Consider the following 22,902-nt stretch of genomic DNA (forward strand, 5'->3'; position numbering starts at 1 on the left):
CCCAAAAAATAAATATTAAAAAAAAACTGGTAAAGGCAAAGGGAGGTTTACAGTGAAACTGCTCACTTACCTTGATCCTTCACCCCTTAGAACTAGTGACATGAAATATTCAACTGTCCTTTCCTAACACAAACTCTGCACTGATGCCCGAGGGACTTCTCTGGGTGGAGAGGTAATATTTCTTATCAACAGGAGAAGTCTTTTCCTTCCCTCAAAATGGGACTAGAAATACAATCTCCAGTGTCAGAAAATCTCAAGCCTACAGGGGACACAGGCTGCTATTTGATTTATTATTCTTATTTACTGCTTTATTTAACCCCTTCCCAAACATCCTACCCAGTGTATGAAAGAGGTAAAAAGGGTGCTGCTCGATCTATCCCGTGAGACTGCTGAGGGCAGTGGGGCTCTGAGGAATGCAGCAGGAAACTGTGATTTTGGTCCAATGCTCTCTTTTGACAGAGTGAGTATGAGGGGCCACAGCAATCCAGTGCGGTGCCCCAGGTCACCCAGCGGTTAGTGCACAGGCTGAAGTTTGAGCCTAGGACTCCTGACTTCCAGTCTGAGCTTTTCCTGTGGTTGACTGTCTTGCCTATGCAATGGGGTAAACACACTTCACAGGTGGCTGGAATCAGAGGTTGAGCAACTGGACTCTTAAATTGAGCAGCCCTGGGCTTGACCTTGTGTGACCTTACAGAAGCTACTTAACTTCTCTAAGGTCTTCTAATCCATAAAGTGGAGATGACAATGGCACATGCCTCATCAGACTGCCGTGAAGATTAAGAGATCCTGGGTATCATACTAACCAGACAGTTGGCAGATAGAAACCACTCTACAAAAGTGACCTGTACTTACTATTTATGTCTATGAGAATCATCCCCTTCTTTTCCTCACATAAAAATTAAGCCCTTTTATAGATAACCATTCCAGCAATGAGTCCTTTACTACCTCAAATGAAAAGGGCACACTATAGACCTGTTCTTTGGAAATTCACTACAAGTTTACACATTGATGATCCAGAACCTTACCAACCAGGGCTCTCCTTGATTTGACTTTTTATTGAGGAGAAAGAACCAAAATAAAATCAAATTAAGAACTCAAGCACAAAAAGGAGGCAGATTCTCCTTTTCTATACCTTTAGACCTATAATACTCTACAAAGAGAATTCCTATTTACAATGAGTCTTGGTCATTATGCTCTCCCTAGTCATCAAATAAAGTTTCAGCTATGATCTAACACAGTAAAGAAAAGTGACACATTTCAGAAGTATTAAAAAAAAAACCTGAAAGGTATTTTTAGTTAATTGTTAGTTAACAAAACAAAAACAAAAACAAAAAATACAAATACACTAGACCCTTGAACAACATGGGTTTGAATTGGCCAAGTCTACTTACACACGGGTTTTTTTTTTTTGTTTGTTTTTTTGAGAGAGAGAGAGAGAGAGAGAGAGCGCGCGCGCGCATGCGAGTGGGTGAGACGGGCAGAGGGAGAAAGAGAAACTTAAGCATGCTCCATGTCCAACGAGGAGCCCAACGTGGGACTCAATCCCATGTGATCCCAGAATTACAACTTGAGCTGAAATCAAGAATTGGTCACTCAACCCACTGAGCCACCCAGGCTCCCCTACGTGGTTTTTGTTTTGTTTTGTTTTTACAAATACAGTACAGTACTGTAAATGTATTTTCTCTTCCTTATGGTCTTCTTAATAAGATTTTCCTTTCTCTAGCTTACTTTATTGTAAGAATACAGTATTTAGCATATATAACATACAAAATATGAGTTACTCGACTATATTATCAGGAAGGCTTCCACTAGGCTATTCCTAGTTAAGTTCTGGGGGGTCAAAAGGGATTTTGACTACACAGGAAGGTAGCACCTCTGACCCTCATGATGTTCAAGGGTTGACTCTATTCACCACTTCAAGCATTCTGCTTAACTGAGAGGCTTTACACACAGGAAATAATTTAAGTTTTGTTCTACTCCAGGGCAGTGTAACACCTGTTTGAAAAATGTCTGAAACCAAACTGCCAAGATCCAAATGATTTCCATTTAAAGTTACTATGTAGGGGCTATTATGTATCAGTTGGTTAAGCATATAACTTTGGCTCAGGTCATGATCTCACAGTTCGTGAGTTCAAGCCCCATGTCAGGCTCTGTGCTGACAGCTCAGAGCCTGGAGCCTGCTTCAGATTCTGTGTCTCCCTCTCTCTCTGCCACTCCCCTGCTTGCTCGTGCTCTCTCTCTCTCTCAAAAATAAATAAACATTAAAAAAAATTTAAAGCTATTATGTAAAAGGGAATCATACACTAAACATTCCACCTGAACTTGCCTGGAAAGGTCATTAAAACAACTGGCCAGTTTCCTGCCAACAATTCTGACCAGCGTTTTATCACAAGGGTCAAAATACCTTTAAAGTAGAATTGCCTACTTTTTTTTTTTTTATTTGAAAAGATAAATCGTTAGCCAGATTTTTATTTCCTTAGAACTGTGGTTTGAATAGCACATCCCGGAGTTATGACCAGACTTTAGAAAGGCTGTAACACAATATATGTAAAGGGCCTAACAGGTCTGGACTGTAGCTGGGGATCAATAAACAGAAAATGTTTTAGGATGTTAAAATGTGGCTCCTGTCTGAATTTCAGCCCAGGATGCCCAAAGGTCTGCAACAAATAATGGCACCGAGTCCCACATCCTGAAGTAAAAGTTCTAGATCACTTACTTGGGGCAGGCCCACGAAGTGGCCAAACAGCTACCACAGGGTCATAGAAAAATCAGAGTTGAGGTGGAAGAAGCCAAGGTAAAATATCTGTTTAAACCTATTCTCTCACATTCTAAACCCAGGGGACAAGGGGAACCACGGCCCACTCCAGTTCCCTCCTTCAGCTTCTGGGGACATGAACCAGTGCATCCTGCCCTTATAGGGTTTTAACCACCGCTCCCAAAGGTCAGTTCTGGGAGAAAGGGCCACTTAATATCTGTTCCACCCGCCACAAGGAGGTGGGAATTTTGGAATGAGATGACATCTGCAATAGAAGTGCTAGAGGGCAAACACAGGAGGACACAGGAGGATTATCACAGCGGAGTTATGTCCACTGTTGTTTCAGTGACCTTTACCTGAAATGTATATGATGCTCCAGGTGTTTTAGCTAATAACATCACTACAGGGTCACAATTAACAAAAAGTTGGAGATCCAGGCTTAATATTTTTATTCTGATGGGGTGTTCAGTCAAACATGTTTGGCCAGCGTGGCCTAGAGTGAGCAGGAAGACCCCAGGGGTCTTTAGACAGCACCCATGGGCACGTGGTCTTTGCCTTCATGCTGCTTTTCTACCAAGTAAAGAAAAATTCAATTAGCAGAGCCTGACAGCCCAGAATCTGGATACCGGGGAAGAAAACAGGGGCACTGCCAGTTTTGGATAGAAAATTATAATGATCAAAAGGGCTTCCCTAAGAGAAAGAAGCACAGCAGAGAGCTATTTCTTCTGGGAGAAGATAAGGAGAGTGAGAGAGTCCTCCAGACAGTGAGAGGGACTTGGATGATCATAAAAGCTACTGACACAAAGGCTAATGTCAAAACTGAAAATGGGGGTTCCAATTCAGGATGGTGACATAGGAGGGTCCTGCACCCCTCCCCTCCCATGGACACACTCAATATGCAGCTATATATGGAACAATTCCCTTTTAAAAAAAATCCAAAAACCGGCTGAACAACTATGCAATGGGTGAATGAGAAAAACTCCACACAGAAGGAGGTTGGAGAGGGTGAGACACAGTTTCACCGTGAACCCACCCCCTGTACAGCAATCCATAACTCCGAGGGAACTCACAACTGTCAGCTTCTCCTTGAGGAACAAAAGGTTTGGATTCCACACCTGGGGCCCCAACCTTTAAGACTTTCACCAGAGGGACGGGCCCTAGACACCTAGCTCTGAAAGTCAATGGGGATTGCAAACATGAGTCCCACAAAGCTTTAGGGAACTAAGGGTCAGCTTAAATTAATTAATTTATTTTTCTGAGAGAGATAGCAAGCGGGGAAGGGGGAGGGAGAGAGAGAGACAGAGAATCCCAAGCAGGTTCCATGCTGTCAGTGCAGAGCCCGATGCAACTGCATGTTTTCCAAGTTGCTGCATAGTTATTCCTAAACCAGCTTATTTGAAAGATGACAATTCATTATACTGAACTATCCATTTTCATTCACTGCACTAAATTGCAATTAAAAAAATTTTTTTTAATTTATTTTGAGAGAGAGAAAGAGAGGGAGGGGCAGAGGAGAAGGAGAGAGAAAATCCCAAGTAGGCTCTGTGCTGTCAGTGCAGAGCCCGACGACGGGCTTAAACTCACAAACTGTGAGATCACAACCTGAACCGTAAAAAAGAGTCAGATGTTTAACCAACTGAGCCACCCAGGGGTCCCAGCACAGTTTTAGTTTGTTCTGTTTTTTTTTTAATGTTTATTTATTTTGAGAGAGACAGAGAGCACACAAGTGGGAGAGGGGCAGAGAGAGGGAGAGAATGAATCCCAAGTGGGCTCCATGCCATCAGTGCAGAGCAAGATGCCGGGATCCATCTCATAGAGATCGTGACCTGAGCCAAAATGAAGATTTGGACACACTGAATGGACTGAGCCCCCCAGGACAGTTATACACAGGCTTGCAGGGTGCACAATGGCTTTCCCCCACAGCCCAGCACAGAGGTTAAAGCAAAACAAAACAAAAACACAAAGAATGATGAAATTGGGCTTCTCAGCAGGACAAACAGAAATCACTAGGGAGAAATGGTCCGGAAGTGTGATCTACATGTTGGTCTAAGGCGTGGTTAAAAAGGACAATAAGGTCTTCCATAAGGCAAGTAAACCAAACCACTATTGCTCAGGAAACAGCTCTTTTCTCTGCAAAAGTCACCCTAAATCTAAACAATTAAACACAAGAGAAGGCTTGCAGCATTTCCTAATAAACCTCAGGGGAGAGTTTCTTTGATACATGCAAGTAACTTCCTGGAATATGACCCAAACTTTACTTCAACAAAACAGAAAAGAAAAAGAATTAGATGAAGGTTCTCAGGGAGCCCAAAGCCAATCCAAGTGATCACTGAACTGTCCCAAACCGATAGTCTGAAGAAACACGAGGGGCAGCCTTGAGTGAGGGCAGCTCTAAGATTTCTTTTTAAAAGGCTTCACAGTGGTAAGCTGGTGGGGGCAGGGACGCATTTGCACAGCATTTTGCATAAAACTGAGCCAAAGTCAATCATTCACACAGAAGCTCCCAAGGCCGATGCTGCTGCTGAAAGTCCCCTAACCTCCCACCTTAGTGCCTTTACTGCCCAGAGCTAGAACACAGACTAGTCTAGAAAACCCCAGTCTTATCATCACTGTGAGGCTCCTTCATAAGGATTAAGGGTTTCTTTGTTAATTAGGACTGTATTTCAATGTCCGTTGTCAACTGAAAGTGTGTTAGTCTAAGTGTCAGCACCTGGAACTTATTACTTCTGTAAGTATCATTAACAGTATGAGCTGCAGGCAGGTAGCACAGTCAGCATTTCCAAAATTCTAAAGGAGCAGAAAAAGAAAAGGGCCTCAATACGACTTATGACAGCGAAGGGATGTGCTCCCACACTAGCCCTGCTTCCAGCTCTGGGCAGTTGTGGCTTCTGCCAGGACACAGACAAGCTGGACAGAGGCAGGGGGCACCTACCCATACCTACCTTTCCTCCCGGCCTCAGGGGTTTGGGAAGGCTTTTCTGGCCGAGCAGCAGACAGGGCCGAGGAACCAAGTTTCCTCTCTGTTTCTACAACTTCCTCCTCATCCCTCTTGTGTGCCTTCCTTTTCTCTGGGGGTGGCGGTGACCGCGGCCAGAGGTCCCTGCTCTCCTGACCCTCCTTGCATGGCTCGCCAGGCTCCGGGTCTGGCTTCCCTGCCCGGCGGGCCAGCAGCTCTACCAGGTAGGGCCTGCTCAGTTTGGAGAGTGGGGAGGAGGGGGGAGTCTGACCGGCAGGCTTGGGAGCCAGGGCTGGCTTCTGCACCAATGGCATTTTGTTTGCCACCTTGTCGTGCTCCGCAACTGGCTGAGGCCCCAGCTGGGCTGCAGGAGAAGAGTGTACTCTTTCAGCAGAGTCCTTCCAGGTGGACAGGGCTTGCTTTCTCTCAGGGGTTAGGGACAGGCCATGCTTGAGGGCCACACCCTCTGTCTCTTTCTCTCCTTTTGTACTTCCTGGTACAGGTGGCCCACCATCAGCACTGTCCCCGGTGCTGCTGTGCCTTTTCTTCTTCTTTTGTTCTGTCTGTTGGTCACAGTGGAAGCGCAAGGAGTAGTTGGTCCTTCTCAATTTTATCCCAAACGGTGAGGCTTTTTCCTCTTGACCAGGCGTTGCGGGGTCTGCCTTTCCTATACCACTGATGGTCTCACTGTCCAAAATGATCATGGGCTCTGCATGGGCCACTGCTTTCTGTAGAGGGTAAGGAGGGCTTGGAACAAGGAAAGATGGGAGGTCTTTGGCAAATTTGCATCCCTCTGTGCTGTCTGCTGGCTCCAGTTTCTCTGTACCCTTTGGGTGCTCATAAGTAGCCAGGGGCTGGGGAGCTGACCCATCATTGGGTCCCAGCACAGGTCTTTTTCTAATGCTCTCTGCTTCTGTGTTAGGTTTGGAGGGCTCGGTGCCACCATCTGAGAATTTCTGCCAAGCAGGCATAATAGAGAATTTTGCATTTACTGGGGGGATCCTCCGGAGGTTCCCGCGGGAATCACATCGGCCCCGGGGAGTGTGCTCTTCACCTGGCCGAGACTGGTCTCTATCAACGCGCTGCTCACTCTCTGTGTTCTTCAGAATTCTGGACCGAATGGAAGCCCATTCGGCTAGTGCAGCCACACTGCTCGGAGACTCCTGGGGGGGCCTGGCCTTCCCGCTCCCTGACCGGGGGTCGACAGATGCTCGGGGTGGGTTCTCCAGGGCAGGGACATCCACGTGCTTCTTTTCTTCTGACAAGCCCAGGAGAGACTTGCATGCTGTGTCCTTGATCTGGCTCAGGTTGACGGCCGGGCCGCAGAGCTGTGCTCCCGTGACCAGAATGGCTGTGTGGGGGACACTCAGGGAGGAGGGCAAGGCATGGGAGGCTGGGCTGGCTCTGGGGGTCTTCGGCTCCTGGGGGGCAGAGGCAAGTCCCGCGTCCTTCAGGGGCGTCACTGGGCTCAGATTGACTTTGGGGAAGAGAATCTGCTTCCCTCCGGATGACACCTGGAAAGTATAGGGCCTGGGCGTGGTCTGCCTCTCATCCACTTCCTGCCACCGAAGTTCCTCCACCTTCCTGTCTTTTTCTGGAGCGGCAGCTTCCTTCTTTTCCCCGGCAGCCAGCATCTCTTCTACCTTCGCCTCCTGTTTCCGGGGAGGCTGCATGTTAGCTTCTTGTCTCTTTTCCTGACGTGCACGACGACCATGCCCGGGAAAATCCTCGCCTTGTGCCTGCTGCTCTCCGCATGGCTCAGCCTCCTGGCTCTGCTTCTCGCAAATCCTTGACTCCTCAGAGTGTTCTCTTTGCTTCTCGGGTTGCAGGTGCTCTCGTTTGCCTGATTTCTCTGCAAAGTCCACCTGAACTGGGCTCCTTGAGCTCCTTTCCACGTCCAGTGGCTGCCACCTCTCCTCTTGCACACTCGCTGCTTCTCCACCTTCCACTTCCTGCTGCCTCTGCGCCTCCACTTCCTCCCGCTTTCCCTGTTCTGCCCTTCTCTCTGCTGCTGCCTCTTCCTCCCATCGCTGCTCCTCCTGCAGGCGAAGCTTCTCCTCTCGTTGCCGCTGCTCCTCCTCCTGCTGCCTCTTCTCCTCTCGTTCTCGGTGCTCCTCCTCTTCCCGCCTCCGCTGCTGCTGCTCCTCCAGCCGCCTCTGCTCCTCCTCCAGACTCTGCTGTTCCTCCTGCAGCCGCAGCTCCTCCTCCCTTTGCCGCTGCTGCTCCTCTTCCTCCCTTTGTTGCTGCTTTTCGGCCTCCAACTGCTTCTGTTCCTCCAGCTCCTTCAACTCTCTTTCCTCTTGTTCTTCCTGCTGCTTCTCGGCCTCCTGCCCGCTCCACACCGCCTGCTCTTCCTGCTGTGTGCGTGGCGGCTGCTCTGGGGCCTCCAGGTGCCTTCCTTCCTCTTGTTCTCTCCGCTCTTGGCCTTGGACACCTTGCCCTTCCAGTCTCTGCCTCTCCTCTTGGTGCTGCGTCTTTTCTGCCTCCAGCTGTAGTTCTGCCTCATCTCCCTCCTCGTCCTCGCCTACCTCCTCCAAGAGCTCTTGCCTTCTGTTCTCTTCCCAAAGCCTCCTCTCCAGGGCCTGGAGTCTCTGCTCTTCCAGACGTCTCCTCTCGGCTGCTTCAGCCTTTTGCCGTTTGCACTTGGCCTCAAGTTCTAGCCAGTATTCTTCTTGGCATCTCCTCTCTTCTTCAGAGTCCAGCAGCTCTGGCTCCTCCTCATGCCAAATTGGTTTGCCTTCTCCAGGGTGTCCGTTCTGGTCCAGGGACAGCTGACCCGGAAGGCTACCTTGTTCATGCAGTCGATCCTAACATTGGTAAGGACAAAATAATTAGCCTTTTCCTTTTGCACAGGCAACCATTACCCACCCTATTCACAATGTCGGTGACCCTCTTAATCTCAAGAGAAAGTGCAGTTTTTCCTAAGTATAGAGATAGGTACACCCAGGCCAGCACAGCAAGAGTAAATTGTGAGAGTGGAGGAAAACATATCACCTTCATGTTTACTCCACGGCCCTTTTATTGGTCATTCTCAAATGCCTTTTGCTTAATACAAATGAATAAAAAGAGAAAAACCAATAGGCCAGCATTAGAAAGATGAGAAAAAATGAGAGCTGCACTTCATCGATGACCCCTGAAATTTGTGACTTCAAAGTCCACACCAGTCAAACTGAAGAACCTTTGGCAGAGCCACGGTAGGAGAGCTGGCAAAGCAAATGCAAGGTGTCTAGAGCCCCTCACAAGGCAGCCCCTCAACTCTGAGGCTCACCTGCCCCAGGCAGGCAACAAGTTAGAAAGGGCCAGTAGATGGGCCTGCTTCCCCCTGTTCATTGCAACACACCAGGTCCCTGATGGGAGACACTTAGTTGCTTCTACGGGCCCCTCACACCACCACCAACCCCCCGCCCCCTCCCCCCTCCCCAGGTAGATTCAGTGCCCGCAAGCAAGGGCATCTGCCTGGTCAGCTGAGATGGGCGCTACATACCCTGGCAAGTCGCCTGTGTTTCTTTGACACCCTCTGGTTTTTTGGCTTAACGGACAGTTTGTGCTTGGCAGCACTGTTGTCCAGACGCGCGATGGCCAGGGGGATGGCATCTAGGTTGACACTTTCGATGGTTCCAGCAGAAGAGAAGTGCCTTTTTGGCCGCGATGGTTTAACTGGAGCCACCTGTAGAGGAGATTAAACTACAGTCAGTCCAGATCAGAACACCGTCAGGGGGGTCCTGGAATGGCAGCACTTGCTGGGGCCTGCACCTTGCCAGGCCTGGACTGGCCCAGGGGCTGCTGTGAACAGAGGCACTGGGACAGAGAGATGAGCACTGCTTTTGTCATCAAGAAACAGGACGTTGACTATTTGTTCTGCCAATGATTTTTGCATTAACTCAAAACAGTCATTTAACCTTTCAGGGACTGATTTTCCTACTCTGAATAATATGGGGGGGGTCAGATTAGATGAGGGGGGTTGACAAAACATAGCCAGGAGGCCCAATCCTGCCCACAGCCTGTTTTGGTAAATAAAGTTTTGTCAGCACACAGCCACACCCCTTGTCCATGGTCTTTAGCGCTTTTGTGCTACAAAGGAAGAGCAGAACAAAGGAGGGTATCCAGGTTGGACCTTATGGCCACAAAGCCTAAAATAAAGCATGGTTTGCTGAGCCCTGGACTAGCTCATCTCTATACTAAGGACTCTATAAGACACTTGCAAACGTCCCTCAGCCTCTACCTGAGACCCTCTGAAGTAGGGAAAGTGTCTTTTTCATCTTTTCAGTTCCCTTTCTGCCCAAGCAGCAAATCTCATTTAGCAAGTGCTCAGTAAATATTTTTTGGAGGAATGAAGGAACAAGAAAGTATAACATCTATGCCTAGGGCATGAAATTGCTACCTGCAAAAATGTTTCAGCACAATCATTCCAAAGCCACAGATCACAGAGTTGACTGGCAAAAAAAGGATGGGCAGAACTGTGCCCCCCCCGGGGGAAAGGGAAGGTCCTCACGGCACGACTGCAGCGCTGTCATGCAGATGGCACGCACTTAGGAGCCACCACCTCAGACAAACTGTACACCCGCAGATCAGCCTCAACCCAGGGGCCACACACCTGTAACTATTGAGCTTTTAAAGGCAAGCAGCAAGGTGAGGGCTCACAGCCATACCACGCCAACGTGCAGCAGAGGGCGCTCACGGCCCCTCTGTGGGTCTGGTGCCAGCAGCTCAGGCACAGAGGCATGAACAGACGCCAGGGTTTATGTGTTGGCATTCATGTTGTAAGTGCAGAGCCAGTGGGTTTAGCTGGCAGCTTTGCTTTTTGCAATTACCTTCCATATTTATGCACAAAAGATAAAGGACCAAGCCAGCTCAAGAGCAAAATGGATGCTCACTAAATAATAACTTAGGACAAGGAGCACAGTAGTAAGGAAAAAAAATTCCAGCCTTTGGGCTCCTGGCTTTCACTTATTTATGGTTATCTTTATAATAGGTATCAAATTCTGAACTGTGGTTGAGAAGAGACAAATCAAACATTTATTTCCATCCCCTACTAGATGCGTGAATAAAAGGAGTTAGAGCCAAATGTGGTAGATTGAAGACACAGATAAGCACTTGAAGCTGAGACTTAAATGCAAGGTTTCATTTCTACTCATTTCAGCTGGGCTTCTTCATTGTCTGGGTGGTGGCACTGTCTTGAACCATCCCCTTCAGAAGACTCAGGGACATACTCTGCTCACTGTACCAGTCCCTGGAAGGACCCTTGAGTCCCTATGCAAGTGAAGAGTGCTCACAGGAGTGGACCGGCCTCTACTGGAGGGGTGCACACGGTCTCCACAGGGTTCCCTGGACTCCTGCAGGCAGAGTCCCAGGTTTCAACAGAACACAGAAAAGTTAAAAAACAAAAATACATACAAGTAGAAAAATGCTAAGGTCTTTTTGCTTTTGCGTGTCTAAGCATTTTTTCCTTTTTTAATTTCAGAGAGAGAGAGAGAGAGAGAATGCAAGTAGGGGACAAGGGTAGAGGGAGAGAGAGAGGAGGGGGGGAGAGAGAGGGAGGGAGAGAGAATCTCAAGCAGTCTCCATGCTCAGCATGAAACCGGGTGCAGGGCTGAGCCCAGGACCCTGACCTGGATCCTGACCTGAGCTGAAATCTGCCTTAAGATACTCAACCGACTGAGCTACCCAGGTGCCCTTTATTTTGCATTTCCAAATAGAAGACTTTTTTCCTTACAGACTTGGGTACCTTCAGGTGTTCTGGAATGTCTTTTTCAATGGCTTAACAGTGTCTTGAAGTACCTGGTACATTTAGGAAAATGACCAACGTGTAAGTGTTCAAATATGTACGTGCAGGGAGGTGGCTATTTTTTCAGAACAGGGTTCAGTTCCAGCAGGTGTGCTGCCATGGAAACAGACACTCTACATCTACCACTGGTTATGTTTTGAAGGAATTTAAAGTAATAGATGAAGGTGGCATTTATGAATGGAAAAAATGAGACAGCGGATCGAAAAAAAAAAAGCGGGGGAGAGAATGGAAATGGAAGTTCAAGTAAAGAAGCTAAATATGTAATTTCAAATCATATTACCTTCTCTTCCATCTCACTTCTGGCTCCAGGCAGATTCGGAGGACTCAGAGAACTTGGCGTATCACTGGGCTGGAACCAAAAAGAGAGCACTCAAGTCAAACGCCAGAACAGGAAGTTCTGGGCAGATAACCAGATGCGGGCTGTGCCTGGAAAAGGCCGCAGCTGGCTTTACAGAGCCGGCAGAAGTCACAGTGGGGACTTTGCTAATGTCCAGACAAGGACTCCTGAGGCACAGAATGTGTGCGTTCCTCCTTTCCTGAGTTCAACACATTTCCATGTGAGCAGTGTCTAACCTCAGTCCCTGATGTGCTTCCCCACGGCTGAGAGAGTCCAGGTGCCGCCCTCTAGCCACCCCACCTGGGAAGCGGGGCTGTGTCACACACCTGGCCTCCGACCTCAGAGCGGTGGGCTATGCTCACTGCCTTCCACCCCCTTTGTCTGCCGGACCTCTCACCTCTATGCCAGACCTCTTCCCTGTGAGAAAAAACGAAGGCCCTACCAATTCTGTGCACGAAAGACTGGGCTGAGAAGGTGGATGACCAGAGGCAAAAACGAAAAAAACAAAACAAAAAAAACCCCTCAGGACAGAAGAAGAAAAAGGCTGAAGATCCCCAGCCCAGTCACCTCACCTGCCCTGGGAATGTCCACACTACATCACCTGCACCTTTCTGATGGCCCAATATACCTTCCACTTTGTGTGGCCAATATTTACACAGCTTCATCGTCCCTTCCAGAGCAATAATAGCTTGTCCTGCCTCAGCCCATTTTCTGCACCACACTTAGAAGCATCTTTGGAAAACAAAAATCAGATTATGTCACTGTCCTGCTTAAAATACTCAGAGGTTTCTAGTACTCTCAGAGTAGAATTATCCCTTTCCCGTGCTCTGTACATTCTGGCCTCCCTACCTCGCTCTATCTTCCCTTTGCCCCCCATCACGGTCCAGCCAACAACACTGACCTGCTTTCTCGTGGGACACCCTCAGTCCTATCCTGGGCCTCTGGACTTGCTCTTCCCTCCATCTAGAACACAGCTCCCATAGCCAGGTCTGTCATGGCTGCTCTGACCTCCTTACCTAAAGAGTGACCTCTCCCCCTCCACATTACTCACTTTTCCACCACTCTGTTTTACTTCCTGTGAAGCATTTTTCTTGATCCAAAGTTATTATACTTATAACATTTACTAAATAAGTTATTATCTTTATACATATCTGTTGACTTGCCATCTGACTCTCATTAAAATGTGACTATGCAGGGGCACCTGGGTGGCTCAGTCGGTTAAGTGACTGACTTTGGCTCAGGTCATGATCTCACGGTTTGTGAGTTTGAGCCCCATGTTGGCCTCTGTGAGGACAGCTCAGAGCCTGGAGCCTGCTTTGGATTCTGTGTCTCCCTCTGTCTCTGCTCATACTTTGTCTCTCTCTCTCTCTAAAATAAAAAATTAAAAAAAATGCAAACCATGTAGAGGCACCCCTAATCTATAGCTGGGGTAGCACTTGCCGAACGAATGGTCCTCCTCCTCCCTCAGGCCATGGTCTGTTGCATGTATTAGACCATCAGTAATAGTGAGGACATTTGCCTCAGTCCTTGGGCAATCCCTGCATTAAGGCTGACAGCCATTGCTGCCGCTCGCACTGAGAGATTGGAGAGAGTGGTTTTGGACCTCGCGGTCTCCACTTTACCCAGCACACCACCTGACACCTGCTTGTGTGGGAACCAGGAGTCATGAGGACCAGGCAGAGGTGGGCAACAGCGGGGGACCAGCCTGTTCTATCCTTCTTCACTTTGCTCTGTTAATCACTTCTCCTTCTTACTGCTCTATGACATATTAGCTGATAACAAGTATGACTTCTGGGGCCACGTCCATTTAAAAAACATCCAGGGTAAGTCCAAGCACCTTGGTTTGGTAGGCAGAGCACAAAGAATGCTTTCTGCCAAGACTGGAAGACTCAGCAGAGAGCTCCCTGCTCCAGCTACTGGTGGGGCATTGCCTCCTTCCCCACCAGAGGCCTGAGGGGGGTCCCTTCTGCTGCTGGAAGGACTCTCATTCCAGGATATGTTCATGGTGTCTCTCTCCAAGTGTCAAAAGACCAAATTTAGATAAGACAATGCTGGACCAATATGACTTTCTTTCCTCATTAAGTAAACTTCAATGGCCAGTTTGATATGTCCTGTCTTGTTAAGAACCTATTTCTTTCTTGTTTTCCTTTAAATTAGTCCAATTTGACAAGTAATTATTCAGTGCTACTAAGTAAACACTAGCTATGTCCTAGGGAGACAGAGATGTGTAAGATCCAGTTTGTCCTCAAGGAACTCAACATTTAGAGATGGAGAGAAAACAATTATGTGGACAGACACAGATGAGTATGAATGTGTGAGAGGCACTAAGGACACACAGCAAAGACACACAGGAGACAGCACAGCCTGGGGGTAAGGCCGGGTAAGGCTTCCCAGAAGAGGTGGGCCAACCTGAGTCTTGAAGAACAAGTGGAAGACACTGTGAAGAGCGCATGCAAAGGGCATGTCTCCTCTTCCTCTCCCTCCTCCAAGTGGCCCTCACTGCAGATCATGGCACCTGACCTGGAAGTGCCCTCCAGCCCTGGGCGACTCATCAGGAAAGCTTCTCTTGCATACTCCTTCCTTCCACTGCAGACCCAAGAGTTATCGGACACCCCTGTTCGCTGATTGACGTCCTCCCCACACGTATTAGCAAGAAGTCATTCCCAGGAGGAGCCTTACTTTGTTCTCCGTGTCTGACAGGATGATGTCCTGCTGAGTCACAATTTCCATGGGACTGGTCAGGAATAGATCCTCTTCTAAGGTAGCCTCGCCACTGTCTGCCTTCTTCATGGGAATGGCATTGGGTGGTGGCTGCCCAAACTTGATGTTTTTGCTCAACTGTCGCTGGAGAAAAACAAAAGAAAGACGTTCTGAAGCAGTGAAGCAGTTCACAATAACCGCAACCAGAGGCCCCAGCATATCTAGTAGGCATTGAGGCATATTCTGTGCACAACGTTTCTAGACTAAATACCATGCCAGTAAGCCATGATGCAGTCCTGTAATAAGTGAATTTGTTTTCCAGTTTCTTTTCTTTTCCTTTCCCACCTTCAAGCCATGAGCTTTTTCATCCAGCCACCTCTTTCTTGGAGATATCAACATTATCCAGGGGTAGAGAGGCCATATTTCTGAACCAAAAGTTGGGATATATGTTATGACAAAAATTTTTTGATTAACCTATAAATTTCTTTAAAAAAGTCTCTTAAGAGTATAAAAATTGTATAGAATATAGTTACATGAAATGCAGGAACCAGTGGGGAAAATCAAGACTCTTGTGGTCAGTGTAATGAGGGAACCCTCCAGCCGCTCTTGGACACATTCCTGTTGAATATTTATGCTTCAGCCACCTTCCTCATCAGGCCTTCACTTGAACATCATGTTCTGGTCACAGTGGGCACCAGGGTGAAGAAGGCCCCAATGCTGGCAAGTCTTTCCATGATCAATGCCAAAGTCATGGGAGTCACAGGAACAGTCTGTCCTGCCACTAGGACTTCTTTTTGCCTTGCTGCAGCTATGCTCTGTGAACTACAGGGCAGAAAGTGCCCAGTGGGGAAAGAACAGAGAAGTAGCCAGAAGGAAAAGGGCCAAGGAAGGATTTGTTACTGGTGGCAGGTAGCTAGAAGTGTGTGTGTGTGTGTGTGTGTGTGTGTGTGTGTGTGTGTGTGTGTGTTTGGGGCAGGGGGTGGGGGGGGAACAGGTGATAGAAATGAGGACGAACAATAGTATTTAGAATTAAAGAAAAGCCAGATTAGAAAAGAAATATATTCCCTGAAGAAAAAAATGTATAATAGTTTAAGAAAGGGCAAAATATTTAATGGGCTGCAGCAGAAAACAATGAATGACATTCCAGAAGAAGAAAGGGCATGCCGTGGCCACCTGAGAGACTACTAGATTTAATATACTATAGAAACTCTTGCCTTGATCTATAGCAGGTTTCTGAACCTCAGCGTTACTGACATTGTAGGCCAGATGATTTTTGTGTGTGGGGAGCTCATCCTGTGCACTGTAAAATGTTTAGCAGCACGTTGGCCTCTGGGACACTAGATGCCAGTAGCAATCCCTTCCCTGTCAAGACATCCAAAAATGTATCCTGAAGTTGCCAAAGTCCCCTGGGGGTGGGTAAAATTGCCTCTGGATGAGAGCTACTGCTCTACATCTTAGGTACTTGGGCTTCATAGTCCTGTCATGCCTCAAAAAGGAAAAAAAGGAGGAAAGAAAGAAGAAAGAAAGAAAGAAAGAAAGGAAAAAAATGCATTATTTGATATTTATCTTTAATTTGGCTAATATTTAATCCCATAGAGCTGCCAAGAGCAATAGCAATCACATAGTCCAGACCCCTCATTTTACAAAAAATGTCAGAGATCCAGTGGGGAGAGGTGACTGGCCCAAGCTTATGGAAAGAATGAGTGGCCCCAAAGGGATTTGAATCCAGGTCTCCTAAAACCATATTCAGTGTTATTTGCATTGCACTCCACAGGTTCTCACAAATTTGACATCAACACTTCTTTCTTATAGGGGCAGAAATAAAGAGATGATGCAGCATTCTTAATACCTTGCTGAAGTTCCCTGGCAGGGGAATCCCATGAGGGAAATGCCTGTTTCCCCTCTGAACTCAAGGGTACCAAATCCACCCACTCGTGCCCAGCTCCCCCTCAGCCTTGCATGGTGGACGGTGAGGTTGCAGAGACATGGAAGAGGTGAGCCCCAGACTCCCCTCCCCACACCCCCAGGGCACCCCGGCATGCCAAGTCAGGAGCACAGAAAGACAGAGGACTTGTATTTGATCTGCCGGTATTTCAGCCTGAGCCTGGATCCCCGGGCACCACAGAGAAGGAGCACACACCAAAAGCCCGAGTTCAGCCACTGAAGAACAGCTGAGCAGCCTAATAGGGTTTTGGGGAGGAGAAGGCTAAAAAAGGGTGTCTTCTCAAAACAAGTTTAGCAGGAAGCAGCAGTTAGTATCTACTCTCTAAGCAGATCAATAAGCAGGCACGGTTAGAGCAGCCGATGGAGTTAGACAAGAGGACACGGAGTAACAAAGTCACAGGCCCAGCTTACTCTGCTCATCTGTGGGTGAGGGATAGGGACCTGGTGATATGGTTCCTGCGTCCTAGTGAAAGCTTCAGCAGGAGTTCCCTCTGGGATTCCCAGCCCAGCCTTTGGTTTACCAGTTATCCCTTCTCTAGGAGTGCTGGCCGGAAGCTAGAAAGTGTTCTAAATCCCCTTAGACTGAGACTTCCTGTTGTCAGGGTCTGCCATCTCTCAATGCTCCTGAACGACTAAGATGAGGGTATTTCTTCCGGTTATAATAGAAAGAACAATTGTTTAATGAGCTCCCAAGGAAAACCTGGCATAACAGTCTAATGCCAGTTAGGATTTTTTTGCCACCATCACCAAAAAAGAATATGCTGATATTTTTCTTCAAAAGGGCACTTTAAAAAATAGATGTTGGTCCACCCTGACGCTTACGAGACAAACAAACATATGACAAAATGTAACTGCAGTCTTGATGGAAATAAATTCCAAAGATGGGATGGCTATTGTGGTAACCAGTGGAAAAGCTAAGAGGAAATGGAAAAATGAAATAGATGGAAAAAGAACAGGAGAAATAGGGTTCAGAGGACAAAGCTGGGAAATGGAGGGAATGATGTTGAGAAATGAAGTAGAGAATGAAATACAAGAGGCAAGAGGAAGGTGCAGGCACAGAGGAATCGCATCAGGAGAGGGGTGTGGGCCTGGCTGCAGACACAAGAGCTGAGAGTGGGGAGGAAGGGAGGGAAGAAAAGAGGGAGGGAGGCAATGAGAATGTGTGTGTGTATGAAAGGGATGATTTATGTCACAGATATGTTCATCCTGGCAAAAGAAACACAATGCTGTTGCCTTTGAGAATAACAATGTGCATTTCTGTGAAGCCGCTGATTTAAAATCCTTCTAGAAAAAATAAATTCAGACTGGTAGCTGGGAGCTTAGGGGGATGGAGAAGGGGAGGACCCAAGTCATCAAAGAAATGCTGGCTACATTTAGGGATGGGGCTGTAGCCTCTCTGTCCAGACAAAGGACTGTTTCACAGACACCCCTGTAGCTGTCAGGGATGAGACCATAGGACAAGACCAGGGTAGGACTTCGGGTCCGAGGCCATGGAGATGGATCCTCAGGTTCTCAAGGCCAAGACTCCTGCACCTGCGTGTTTCCCTTCCCTGCAGTTCCTGCTCCAAATGCTTCCTTCAGGGGACTCAAAGGAGACAGGCGTCGAGACACTGTGTGATTTATTGACAATTAAAAGGTGACTGCTAAAACCTATTTGGCAATCTCAAGTGTCATGTGACTGGACTATAAGGATCACTGTGACTTTTTTGTGACTTTAACTCTGCCCACTATTCAGACATTGTAATGAGAGGAACTTTGATAGAAGCAGTCACTGAAAACCAGACTGTGCAGATGGAGGTTGCCCTTATAAACTACTACCACTCCCTCCACCTTTTTATAACACCCACGGGCTCTTTATATACACTACAATTACAACCAGAGAGAAGAGAACACTGTGCCTATCCTAACATCCATGCTGCTTGTGGCTGTGAATGGGGTTACTGTTAGGACTGGAATGTGAGCTGAAAGAGACTATATTTTATTCATTCAAATTGAGCCATTTTGTTGTAATATGGAATGCCAAAGAATGATGTTATAGGAATGCACATCCATATTTATGAGGCTTTTTCCTATGGTGTGGAAATTCCAAGCACATCATATTCTGCAGCTCTCACACTGCCAGTATTTAGATTCCCCCAGATTTTTCACAGCTATCCTCAGACCGTGTCTGTGAGAACAAAGCAGAGGAAGAATTAAGTTGCTGTCTCCTTGAGTGAACTACAGATACACGCATAGTTAAAATGAATTTTTAAAAAGAGGCAAAAGACATCTGCTCTACACAGAAGTGGCTAAGACCGGGTATTTATTCTTTGTGTCCTTGATAGCTGCATAAGGTGTCAAAATCCTCAAACATATGACACTTGGGCATTTTTTAAGTGAAATCCAGCTTAGCAGGAGACAGCAGCTACTTAAAATGGAGGCTTTCCCTCCTGAGCTAAATAAGTGGTCTGTGGATTAACAGAGTTATTGGCATTTTCTGACAAAGGTGTGGTATAATTCTAAAAATCACCTGCAGGCTTAGACTATGATGTTCCTGCCCAAGTTTTATCATTGGTTGTTACACTTCATAGCCTGGTCTGATCTGAAATAAATAGGCACCTCCCTGATCCATGCTCTGGGCAGCTGTAAAGAACATCAAGGTCATTGCAGTCCAAATGCAACGAAGTGTGAAGCTTACCAAACCACTCCATGCTATAGCAGGTAAGCAGTGATTTCGCATAGATGGCAGATTTTAAGACCTGGAGGAGCCAGATCATCCAGCATAGTCATCTCCTTATTTTTCAGATGGGGAAAATGAGGGTCAGAGAGGTTAAATGACTTCACTGCAGGCCACACAGCCAGGTGGTGGTGGAGGCTTGGCACAGGCTTTTTTTTTTTTTCACCCACTAGCCATGGGACAACTGACAATTATGTGTAGGATCTTCAAAAAGGGCACCATTGTTGTTTTTGTCCCTATAACTGTCCTGTATATTAGAATTTGTTCTCCCTAGAAACATGTACTATTTTTATACTAAAAAAAAAAAGTAATTTTTCTATTAAAGGTTCAATCATTTGTCACAGAAATTTTGGCAGGTGATAGATTCATTCAGAATAGATTTATTCAGAAAAGTGCAGGCTGATTTATGCCGCATTCAGTCCTGCTGTACTCAACAGAGAGATACAAACTGCCAAGAGCAACACCGGAGCAACAGCACCCTAGCTGGGATGACCACATGTGGACACTAGAGGGCAACCTTTCCACACACAGTCAGTGTAGGCACGGTTCTGTGGGTTTCCAAGGGCCAGGAAGTTTCCTAGGCCAGAGAAAAATGTTTTTTGTTTTTTGTTTTTCTAAATGGCATTCCAAGAGAAATATCATTTTAAAAGAATGTCTTAATAATGGTGGCTAATCAGCTTGCCAGGACATCTACTGTCAAATAGGTGTTATCCATAACTTTTTTCTCTGTTTTTCATAAACATACATACATACACAAAGACAATTTCAGACATAAAAAACATACATGCCTCTGACATAACTAAACACCCTCATTCCATGCTGGAGTCTAAGAGGGAGAGGTCTTTTATGCTGCTGACTAAGCATCAATACCAGCATAACGTTGTCATGGAAAAATGCAAAGCATTCATGCAAGTTAATAAAGTCAACTACTATTTCTATGACTTACCAGGAACATACTGCTTAGTCGACTGAAAAATAAAGCACAGTCTTTTGGGGGTGATACAATTAAATCTTATGTTACTCCAAAAATCACATTTTCTACGATAATGGCCCCCCATTTCCCTCCTCAAAGAGCAAAGTGTCTTCTAAAAAAATATATAACAATTGAGCTGTAGGGCAAACTGTGAATCTATACAGCAGAAGCAAAATTAGGCAGACCTCATATGAGCAGATATTGTCCAAAGGAGATCACTCCGATTAGTTATTCTGCTTTACTCACAGTTTTCTTCCTGTTGTTAAAAGAACTGTTGCTTCAGGGAAGTTGGTTGTTTTACATTTTAATTGTGAGATCCAATTATTTAAACTTGTGCCTTACAGTGTTAATAGTAATAAGAGGCACTCACACATTTTTTTATTGAGTTTCAGTAGTGCAGAATCAGTAGTACATTTTATAACTCCAAGTCCATTCCTGGAGTGGCAATGGCATGTGGTGTGATGTTAGAACAGACATCATTTAAGACAACACACTATTATCAAATTTTTAAAGAACTCCTCGCAAGCCCTTATAAAGTACACCTGTTTCATGGACTGAACGCTGTAAGTCACTCCTCTTGGAAAGGGGATATTAAGAGCCAGGGGTTCAGAACTTCTTAAGAATAATATTCCAGGAATCAAAAGACTTCAAGAAGGAAAGGTGAGGGGAGGTAGCGTCAAGGTTTTCTTTGGCAATTACTATCCCTTTCTCTTCTCCAACCTGTGCGAAGTGACAGCTTCCTTTTTCTTCTCAGGCTATAAAACATGCAGCAGCATAGCCAGCAAGAACTAAAGACGGAACCTGGTTAGGAAATGCTAGAATCTGAAGGAAGCGCCTAGGTTAGCTCTGAGGGCAAGATGATGGCCTTGGGCAGTGGTTGGCAGTAGGTATAAAGATCTAGGCAAGTCTGGGTGTGGTTCTAGGTTGTGGACTATTTCCCCATCTGCCATATGCTACACTCAGCTGAGTGTGTGTGGATATGTAACCAAACACAGGTCACAAAATGCATAGCTAATGTTCAGTAGAAACAAAAACATTTCAAGAAAATAGAAAATTTCCTTTGAGTATAATGCTTCATTGTATCGGCAGCTATTCAAGTCAGCTGTTCCTTTTTTTTTTTTTCCTCTTTCATTCATTTATACATTTGTTATTGTAGACTTACAGACAGATGGGAACCAGCAAACCCAGAGTCCCCCGTTCATAATCTGGATCGCCTCCAGGCCTTCCCATCTCAAAGAAGTGCTTGCTTAGGCACATCTGTCGGGGGAGTGAATGCTACCAAGCTATCAGGCAAACCTGCATGGTCAGATCCCGGGTGTCTTTGCTCCCCTTGCTTTTTCTGGATTTCTCATGATCTCAATCACATTTAGTGAATAATTATTTTATTATTTTTTAATTATTAAGGAGTTGCCACCTGAGTCCATTTTGTGTAGAAAAAGTTGCTGGGCTCTGCAGTGTGAACAGGAGGGAGGTTTAAGAGCTTCCTGGCATTCTTCCAAGATACAGTAGCTCAGGGGGAGCCAGATTTACAGATACAGCAAATAACAGAGTCTCACCATTCACTGTCCAAGGATGGATACCTGCTGTGCATGCCCTCAGCTCACAGTCAACCCTGTGCTCAGGATTATGGCCAACATTTAATGGTTGTTTTTCCAACTCTCCCCTCCCTCCATGTCCTACAGCTGATCTTGGGTACCTGTCCTCATGATATGAACTTAAAAGTGAAGGAACAGCTTGAGAGAAAAGGAGAGGGGATGTTATGCAGGTGGGTACAATGGTGACAATATACCTCTCACAGGTGGATGGAAGGTTTCCTGAGAACAGAATCAGGTTTGAGAAAGCAAAAATTCTCACCAGAAGCTCCTCTGGATCTCCCGATCCATTATTCAAGGCCACTCTGGGGATTCTCCCACTTCCCACCATAGCTGGGGCCCCTCCTATGGCTCTGACTTTCCAATCTCAAGCTGTCTTACCTGAAGAGTTTTGACTTTGCCCAGGATGTTGTCCTGTGACATTGCTTGAACTGTCTGCTCACTTTCTGCTCCCCCATCAGGGATAAAAATACTGTCATGGGAAAAGGCCCGGGTTCCCATAGAATAGTTGAAGGACCTGGAATGCAAATCATGTGCTTCGTTTTATTAGGATGATAATATTTCTTTTGGCAATTCAATTTCATGTTCCTCCTCATTTAGAGGACTCCACCCACAACCTGTCTTATTCAGAAAGCACTTCCAGCATTGTGTCCTGTTCTGCTAAGGGTCAGCCAAGTAGCTTGGGTAGACGAAAGGGTCTCACAGAAATAAGGGAGCATGTGTCCAACACAATATTTTAGAGCCACTCAGTGAGAGAACTCAAAGACAGCTATCTACTTGCAGAGGACCCAGGACATAAGGCACTGCAGGAATTTTAACTGGAGGAGCCTATGTCCTGGTGAGCTGTCACTATCAGTTTTCCCCCAGTAAGTCCTATCAACCAGCACTTTTTAAGTAACGTGCAGATCTAGAAGTTAGAGGCAAGAGATTCCTTTTTTTGGATTACAATCAAACCGTTAGAAAGATACATACATCTAAGACTAAGACTTGACAAAGATTAGAATTGCTCGTAGGGACTACACGTATAGTCTCTAGGGCTAGACTCTTTACGAGAAAGGTGTCTTAGGGCAATTTTGATGAGCTTCATGGACTGTGAGCAGCTTATAAGTGGTAGGTATCCAACGATAAATGTTTTTCAGTTAAA

General features: G+C 46.3%; 1 protein-coding gene across 8 annotated transcripts in view; it reads right to left on the bottom strand.

The window, feature by feature from the left end:
- Positions 1 to 22,902, bottom strand: part of CRACD (capping protein inhibiting regulator of actin dynamics) — a 173,082-nt gene that overhangs the window by 13,619 nt on the left and 136,561 nt on the right. For 7 of the 8 annotated variants that reach the window (XM_045056344.1, XM_045056345.1, XM_045056349.1 and 4 more), the window contains 5 exons: positions 22,140 to 22,275; positions 14,513 to 14,677; positions 11,777 to 11,845; positions 9,196 to 9,378; positions 5,698 to 8,518 (listed from right to left, as the gene is read on the bottom strand). In XM_045056344.1, coding sequence (XP_044912279.1) covers positions 5,698 to 8,518; positions 9,196 to 9,378; positions 11,777 to 11,845; positions 14,513 to 14,677; positions 22,140 to 22,275 — 3,374 coding nt within the window. Of the gene's footprint in view, positions 1 to 5,697; positions 8,519 to 9,195; positions 9,379 to 11,776; positions 11,846 to 14,512; positions 14,678 to 20,139; positions 20,162 to 22,139; positions 22,276 to 22,902 lie in introns of those variants that run through there. The other variant, XM_023253088.2, reaches the window with a different exon arrangement.

Source organism: Felis catus, chromosome B1, assembly GCF_018350175.1.
Source record: "Felis catus isolate Fca126 chromosome B1, F.catus_Fca126_mat1.0, whole genome shotgun sequence".
In the NCBI taxonomy this organism is placed as follows: domain Eukaryota; kingdom Metazoa; phylum Chordata; class Mammalia; order Carnivora; family Felidae; genus Felis; species Felis catus.